The 9,451-nt window shown below is 40.2% G+C and overlaps 1 protein-coding gene across 1 annotated transcript in view; it reads right to left on the reverse strand.

Annotated features, from left to right (window-relative positions):
- Nucleotides 1-9,451, reverse strand: part of KLHL3 (kelch like family member 3) — a 107,022-nt gene that overhangs the window by 80,523 nt on the left and 17,048 nt on the right. Inside the window, 1 exon segment of the mRNA XM_006753494.2 lies at nt 4,836-4,942. Within this exon segment, the coding sequence (XP_006753557.1) occupies nt 4,836-4,942 (107 nt within the window).

Here is a 9,451-nt window from a genome sequence, read left to right on the forward strand (position 1 = left end):
CTCCTCCTCTACAACTTCACTCTAGTCTTCTTTGTCCAAGGGAAGGATTCAGTTTCCTAGTGCTCCCTCCCTCCTAGCCTCACTACCTTGGATTAAGTCTTGTTGAGCTGCATGTTACCATGAAGATCTTCAAAGGCATCAATACATCATGCAAACAAAACACAGACAAGGGTCAGGGCTGGCAGAGTCTGGCATGAAGCAAGGGTGGAAACAGAGGTTCTGTGGAATGTGTGCATGCCCTGAGAGGTGAGTAAGGGCCGTCATTGTTCTGCTTTGTGATGGTCTGTGTCCACTCAAATTCTAAGCCCTTGCCTTTTACCCCAGTACATTCCTGCCTCTCCTCCATATTTCTACTCACCATATATTCAAAGACACCAGCTAAACATCAGCCTACATCTAATAAAAACTGGATGGCAACTCTTCTTTAAAAAACAAAATCAGCCCGGCTGGCGTGGCTCAGTGGTTGAGCATGGACCTATAAACCAGGAGGTCACAGTTTGATTCCTGGTCAGGGCACATACTCAGATTGGGGGCTCAATCCCCAGTGTGGAGAGTGCAGGAGGCACCCAATCAATGATTCTCTCTCATAATTGATGTTTCTATCTCTTTCTCCCCCTCCCTTCCTCTTGAAATCAAGAAAAAAATATATTTTTCACACACACACACACACACACACACACACACACACACAAATAATCTATAATCAGCCTCTGCATATAGAACCAGGACAGGACAGCTCACTCCAGGGGTTTCGTTTGGGATGGGAGCCCAAATGCCTTGGAGCTGTGATGATTGGTGTAAGACCCTGAGCCTGAGGTCTTCAGATCTCAGTTCCTTTGACACAGTAAAATGGAGTTGTTTTTAAAATATTTAGATGATTATAATGGAGTACAAATACCCATAGTCAACAGAACCCATAGTAAAGGGCATGATAAAAAGAGAAAAATAAGCTAACTAGGCTATTTTGGGGAAATGAGCTTCCCCTGGGATAGAGGTCCTAGATGGGAAGGTGGATGGAAAGGCACAGATCTTAAAGATTCCATACTCACAGGGAGAATGGGCAGAACACAGCACTACTGGCCTCTCCAATCACACTATGCGAAAGGAGTAGAGGACCATTAAGCTGACTGCCCATCCCAGATCTTCCCACAGGCTGGCTGCCTTTGGACACTCCTGTGGGCATTCAGACCTCAGTTTCACATTTATACGAAATTATTGTGAGCAGGACATAGTCAAGGAGTAGAGCTGGTATAGGAACAACCACAGGACAGTTGGGCAATATAAATTCTGAGGACAAAAAAATAAAAAAAACTTTAAGCCTGAGTAAAAGATTATAATCACATCAATCAAGTCAGAAGAAAGTCACATGTATTTTGTCTTCTTTTTTGCCTTAAACATGCTGACAGAAATGGACTCTGCATGAGTCAGCTGGGCCTTTTCATTACTAATTACTAATTTTATGCATTTTAAAGCTGAACCTGGTCATTGGAACAAAATTTTGCAATGTTACTTTTTTTTGTACCAGTTTACCAAGCTTTAAGCAAAGCCAGTCTCAAAAAATACACAAATCTCATATATTGCTGATGAAGCATAATCTGGTTCAACTGTCCTAGAGTTGTAGAGTTGCAGCATGCCTCACAAGTCTTCCAAATGTGGATACCCTTCAACCAAATATTTCTTATTCTTGGGATCTATTCTTGGGAATGCAAATAAAGATTAAGATGCAAGGATACCCATTATGGTATTTACAGCAGCAAAACATTAGAAAGAACTATAATTTCCAACCAGTAAGGAAATGCATTTTCAATTAGGATACTTAAGATGGAATCTCAAGATGCCACTACAATTATGAGGTAGATGTGATTTAACTAACATGAAAAGATATTCACAAAATTCTGTTAAATTCAATTAAGCAAGTTTTCCTTGAGCATTTGCTATATAGAAGAATGTGCTAGGCAGTAAGGACATAGCAGTAAATTTAAAAGGTACAGTTCTTACCCTCATACAGCTTATAACTGAACTGGGAAGTCAAATATTTAAGAAATAATGAGATAAGTAGTAATACTAAAGAGAAGGATAGGGTACCATGAGTAAACCAAAGGGATGTAACCTATCCAGGGGGATCATAGAAGGCCTTCCTGAGGAAATGATGCTTAAGTGGTAATGAAGGATGAGTAGGAGTTAGGCAGGCAAAGAGGCGGGGAGGAAGAACATTTCAGGAAGGTGAACACACATCAAGGAAGGCTATTCAACTCTCTCTATATAAAATGAAGTCATAATGTTAAAAATATATTTCGTATCTATGTATTCATAAGTACACATAAATACATGTATATATTTATAAATACAAAATTTGAAAGAATATAAATTATAATCTTATCTAGATGTGGTATTACATGTAATTTTTAATTTTTTTACTTGCTCACATTTTCTAATTTTTTTTCTGCAATGAACATATGTGATTATTGGGTGGATAGATAAATGGATAGATGGATGGCAACCAGATTCAATGAAAGGCTTTGACTGGCATCACATTAGATTACTTTCTTCTCTTTGTTATTATTTTTAATCCTCACGCAAGGAAATACTTCCATTGATTTGAAAGAGAGAGGAAAAAAGAGGGAGGGAGAAAGAAGGAAGGGAGGAAAGGAAAGAGGGAGAGAAAGAGGGGAGAGGGAGAGAAGGAGAGAGGGAGAGAGGGAGAGAGGGAGAGATGTGAGAGTGCAACATCGATTGATTGGTTGCCTCCTGCACACACCCTGACCTGGAATTGAACCCTCAGTCCTTCAGTGTATGGGACAACTCTCCAACCAACTGAGTCATACCAGCCAGGGCAATTGCTTTCTTCACTGATTCTTTCCTCCCATTCAATTATTAGAATCCAATACCTACTCCAAAAGTACCTTTCCTGTCCATTTCTAAAATCATTTTCATTTTGCTTAGGGACTTCCACTACCCGAGAGGCAAGTTCATTAGCAAAAAGTGGAGCTAACTCTAAAGTTATGCAATTCCCAAAAGATTCTTATCACAACACTGGACTTTCCAAACCACACATTTCCAAAGAATGACTGACAGATATTTATTGAAATTTCGCTAAATATTTATTGCAGACAAAATGAATTATATTTTTAAAAAGAGATTGATGAAAGAGAAGGGAAAAGATTAAAACATTACTACTAGGGTTTAAGATTACTCCAAAAGGAATGTGGATCAAAATGTCTGAGTAATGAAATTATCTGGTTTTCCAGGCTACACTGTGAAATTCCTAGCCTAAGGTTCAAAGTGAGGTAAGAGGGACTTGGTCCACTTAGCAGAGACATAGCTCTGAGCTGAGACCAGCTCCTTCACATGATGGGCCATGGGGGACACATATGTGAGGAACTCTCAAAATGTAAGTGCCAAGTTTTCCCCAACAAAAACCACTCTTGGCCAGCAGAGGCTGTGTACTGTATTAGGGAAAGGTCAGAGCCCATTCAAGCAAAAATGTGCCTGCACTCACCCATTCTTAGCAAATCTTTCATTCTTTTGACTGTTACTTATGAACTGTGTCAGGCCCTATGGTGGGCACTAGTATTCAACAGTGACAAGACATGGTCCCCAAGTGTACAAAGCTCACAATCAAATGTGAGAAACATTTCATTCATTCCTTTAAAAAACATGAGCCCTACTGTGTACCAGGTACTCAGGATATAGTAACAAACAAGTCTGACAAAATCCCTAACTTCATGGAGCTTATAGTCTAATGAGGAGAGAGAAGTAAAAAAACTACAAACAACTAACCACATGATTTTCAGATAGTGATAAATGTTATGAAAAATATAGAGTCAGGTTATGGGATAGAAGAGACTTAATGGGTAACCATAGCTAGGGTGGTCAGAGGAGACCTCTAGGAAGCGGAGACCTTTGAGCTGTAAACTGGGGGATGAGGAGCAGCCAACATACAAGATGCCAGAGCACAGGCACTGCAGACACCAGGAAACAGACACGCTCACAGGAAGCACAGAATACTGGGCGAGCATGGGAAGGGACACTGATCCAGTCCCTGGTCTCACCCAGCCAGTGGGCCTTCAGTCAGCAGGGATCTATAGAGCACTGCACTTACCTAGTTCAGGGGAGGTGCTGTGTGGCACTACAGACCAGAAACTCGACATATGGGTTTCAAGAAATTCTATTTCAGAAGCAACACATGTGAAAGAGTTGGGCAAGGCTATTTGGCATGCTCAGGGAAGAGGCATTCCCTGGAAAGTTGGCGAAGATGCTGACAATGAATGACCAGTAGTAAATATTCCTGTCTTACTCTCCCCGATCCCAGGTCCCACTATCACCTCTCCCACATTCCTGTAAAGGCCAGAGGAGGCCCATGACCCTGCCTCCCTATAAAGAAGGGCTAGGAAAGGACAAGATGTGGGCCAGCCAGTAGAGCATTGGGCCAGCCATCAAGAAGCCAAGTTGCACACATTCTCTGATTAACCTTGGGCAAGTCTCCCCTTCTTTCCACTTCAGTGTTCCCCATCTGCAAGATGAGAGATCAGAAGGCCTAGAGATGAGCCCAAAAGTTTATGTTTTTCACAAGCTTCCCACATGATTATGATTCATGCCAAAGTTTGAGAACTAATGGACTACAGGAATTCTACTCTCTTTGCCTCATGGTAGACAAGGGGCTGCATGCTCAACTGGCCGGGTTGAGATTATATTTTCAACAAGTCCTCCATGGTGCAAAGCACAGTATCTGGCACACTGGTGGGTGTCAGAGCCTACTCTTTCCTCCCTCCCCTCATGCCATCACCCTCAATTTTGTCCCAATTATTGTGGGTTATTGTTTCCCTTCACCATACCTGTGAACATTGCACAGAAGTAGGGGCTGCAGGCTGCCAGGACCACACGGTGAGCTTCTATCTCGACATCTTCTGCCACAATCATCACATCACACAACAGCTTCTTACTGTAAGACACAAGTGAGGGGACAAGATGAATCACAGCACCAACACCCACCCAGGATATTTTTCCTCCCACCCAGATTCCATGCTATCACCATATAAGGCTGTCATAGAGACCTGCCCTATCTTGAGGTAAGCAGGGGGATGGACTCATCAGTTTTTCCAAGTCCCTGATAAGCCTGCCATTCATGCTTTCCGAAGGCACACAGAGTGATCCAACTAGTCTGGGGCTGCAAATTCAGAGTTCCTTCATGTGTCTTCACTTTTCTGCTCCCCTCTCCATCAGCCTGGACTGAGACAGGAGTATGGCAGCTCAGGGAGCAGTGGGAAAAGCCTAGGGCTGTCAGTCAAGTGACTGAATAAATGTGGAGGGGCCACCAGCAAGAACAAGTATTGACAATTCCCCCAAAAAATCCACTGCCTGAGTAATACTGTTAAGAGGCCAGCCAGATCTGGAGGACTCACATACTTCTCCTCCCATTCAGATTCAACACTATCACCAAGAAGACTCTGCCTGCATACTATGCTCCCTAAAGACCCTGTGCAAACACTAATCATTGCAATTATTAAGAATACTGTAACTACCTTTTTACTTGTCACTGCCACTACACTGTGGATTCTGAAAGGGACGTGTCTTAGTAACTCTTAGACACCTGGCTGTATGCCTAACCCACAGTAGGCCCTACATTTTTATCAAATAAATAAATGAATTTTGAAATGGGTTCAACCCACATTCATAGATAGAATAGATGTTTGGCTACTTTGGAGGCTAAAAGGGTACCATAAAACCCTGTCAACTGAGGAATTTTTCCTCTACCAGCCTTCCAATTTCTTACCATGCCTATTATTAATATAATGGTTAACAACAATGGAGTTATATGTGCCAGACACTGTTCTAAGCACTTTTTTAGATGTATTGCTTTATTTAGTCCTCTACAACCATATGAGGTAGGGCTATTGTTATGCTCCACATTATAAACAACAAAACTGAGGCGCAGAGAAGTAAGTAACTTTCCCAGATTCACACAGAAAGAGAGCAGTAGAGATAGGCTTTGAATGCAGGCAGCTGAGCCCCAGAACCCATGTTCCTAACTTCTATGGCATCCTGTTACCTAGTCCCTTTTTTACACTGAAGCACTATAGGTGGGAGGAAGGACAGGCAGGACAAACATATTTCAACTGTGATCCATTGGTCACAGTTAATTAGAACACTGTAGTGGATTGAGAAATCTGTCATGACTGGGTTTCATGTGAGAGTGATGAATGTAGTGAATTTGCCATGGTTGATAAATGGAAGAGAAGGCACATACTTGTCATCCCTGATGTATCATATTAAACCATTGCCAACTACTAGGACATTAGTCCAGGTTCACTTATCAGAGAAATAGAATCATAAAGCCTGAAAAGGTTGCAGCTGCAAATGGGCTTAGAGAAGTGGCCCAAAGCTACAAAAGCCCGAATCTTAAATCCAGATAGAGTACCACAATGCCTCATCACTGGGCGACACTTGTATGGCAAAAGATAGAAATAGGTTAATTCCAATAAGGAAAAGTGGTCAGGAAAGGTTTAACATATGAAATAATGTATCAGTGAGGGGGCTTCTGGAAAGGGTAACAACTCTGAGCATCAGGAGGCAAAACCTGGGGGTGGGACCTCACTCTGAAGTGGCCAACAGACCCCTACTTCACACCGTATGTAGAAATTAACTCATAATAGATCAAAGATCTAAATTTAAGAGCTGAAACTATAAAACTCTTAGAAAACACAGGAGTATTCATGACTTTGGATAAGAGACCAAAAGCGAACGAAAAACAAACAGATAAATTAGACATCAAAATATACAACTTTTGTGCTTCAAAGGACACAAGTAAGATATCAAGAAAGTGAAAAGATAACCCACAGAATAAAAGAAAAGTTTTTCAAATCATATATCTGAGGCTTGTATATAAAATATATAAAAAACTTGAACACTATAACTCAATAACAAGTAAACATAATTTTAAATGGGCAATGGATCTAAAGAGACATTTCTCCAAATAAGATATAAAAATGCCAATGGTCACATGAAAAGATGCTCAACATTAGTCATCAGAGAAATGCAAATCAAAACCACAATGAGATACTACCTCACACATACTAGGATGCCTATAATAAAAATAACAAGTATTAGTGAGGATATAGAGAAATTGAAACTTTCCTACACCACTGATAGAATTGTAAAATGGTGCAACTGCTTTGGAAAACAGTCTGACAGTTCCTCAAAAGGTTATACATAGAGTTATATGATCTAGAAATCTCACTCCTAAGTATATACCCAAGAGAAATGAAAACATACATCCACACAAAAACTTGTACATGAGCTTTCACAGCAGTATTATTCATAATTGCCAAAAGCCAAATGTGGTCTATCCATATAATCAAATCTTATGCAGCAATAAAAAGGAATGAAATACTAAGACATATAACATGATAAACCTTGAAAAGATTATGCTAAGTGAAAGAAAACAGTCACCAAAACCCACATATTGTATGATTCCCAAATGGGCAAATCTATAGAGACAGAAAGTATGTTAGTAATTGCCTAAGGTTGGGGGGAGAGGGGAAGGAGAAAATGGGGGTATTACACAGGATTTGAGGGGGGTGATAAAAATGTCCTAAAAATGATTGATAGCTGCATGACTGTGAATATACTAAAATCCATTAAATTGTGCACTTTAAATGTGTGAATTATATGGCACACAAATTATATCTTGTTAAAGCTGGTACGAAAAAAGAGAAAGAAATCAATGTGCTAAGATGGTTATTACAAATTCTAAAGGCATTGTGGCAGATCACCAAAAAAAAAAAAAAAAAAAAAAAAGATGAGGACAGAGAACTGTTTGTAATGGTGAAATGAGAGGTTAGAATTGTCAAGATGACCTAGATCTCCTTTTCAGATCTGGTCAGGGTGTGCTATTCTAAAAAAGACTACATCCCCTCTTGCTAGCTGGATGGTCAAAACCCAAAGAGCCATTAATGCTCTACTGCCCAGAAGCAGCTGCCTGTCTGACCAGAACAGAGCTACAACAGAGGAAGACTGGGGGGTTACTATGACAACAGTCCATTCTCCACTATGGAAGTAAAAAGAATAGGAAACTCATGAACTGTGTGATTCATAAATGGCAAAGAACATGTGTGCATGAACTAAAATAACGTACTAGTAAAAGTGAGGGAGGGGAATGTGAAAACAATGCAAGAAATAATCCTAGACCCCTGGAATATCGTGTTACATTTCCTTAGCTTAATCCTGTATGGTGAGATGCTTTACCCAGGTTTTCATCAAAATAAAGTATGCCTCTTTCCAGTTCCCATTAAACTCACACAGATCAATAAAGTCTATCCAGGCCCTTCCATCAGCCTCATCCATTACACTCTAGTTTTTAAAATGAGCACTTTATTTTCTTCTAATTTTTATTGCTTAAAGTATTACAAAGAGTAATACATATGTCTCCTTCCCCCGACCCCTTGACATTCCCCCAGTCTCCCCTACCCCCCAGTGTCTTATGTCCATTGGTTATTCTTATATGCATGCATACAAGTCCTTTGGTTGATCTCTTACCCCCACCCCTCTTCCCCCCAACCCTCCCCAACCTTCCCGCTGTAGTTTGAAAGTCTGTTCGAGGCTGCTCTGCCTTAAAATGAACCATTTAAATACAAAGATCATTCACTTAAATCTCAGTAAAGCACTGGTGTTTTCCAAAACAAATTTCACAAAACAGTCTACATAATAACAATCACCAAAGTGGGTTCTGTAGTCAAACACATGTGGGAAACCCTCATTAGACAAATTTTTTGCAGGACTTCACAGAGCCCATATGCATTACGAATCTCAGAGTGGGGCACAGCAGTTTTATATCTCATTTTTCAAACTTATTTGAGTTCCAAGCTCTTCTTTTCCCACACAGCATCTCGAGAAAATGTTCACTGGAAAATGCTAATTTACACAAGAGGAGAGGAAGCAAGACTGTGGGAGGATATTAAATCCAAGTAGATGCTTTTGGGGAAAGATGCAAAAATGTAACTTGCAAAAGAAGTAATAAGAACATAGCATGATGACTTTAAGTTATTTAAGAAAAAATTTTAAATAATAGTAATGGAAAGTGAAAGGGGAGTCTATGTACATATCTATTCCCTGAGCTCTCCCTTTTAGCAGTGACTAGAGTTGGCTACACCTGGCAAAATAAGGTCTGATGAGAGACCTGGAATTTCTATTTTTTTCAGTTTTATTGAGATATAATTGAAATATAACACTGTATAAGTTTAAGATATACAATGTAATGATTTAATATCCTATCTAATAAAAGACAAAAATGGTAATTGGCGTACAACCAATACCCTTTTCATTGGCTAATCAGGGCTATATGCAAATTAACTGCCAACTAAGATTGGCAGTTAACTGCCAACAAGATGGCGGTTAATTTGCATATGTAGGCACAATGCAGGGAGGTGAAAGGGAAAGCAGGAAGAAGCCCCCT

Source organism: Myotis davidii, unplaced genomic scaffold, assembly GCF_000327345.1.
Source record: "Myotis davidii unplaced genomic scaffold, ASM32734v1 scaffold1112, whole genome shotgun sequence".
Lineage (NCBI taxonomy): Eukaryota > Metazoa > Chordata > Mammalia > Chiroptera > Vespertilionidae > Myotis > Myotis davidii.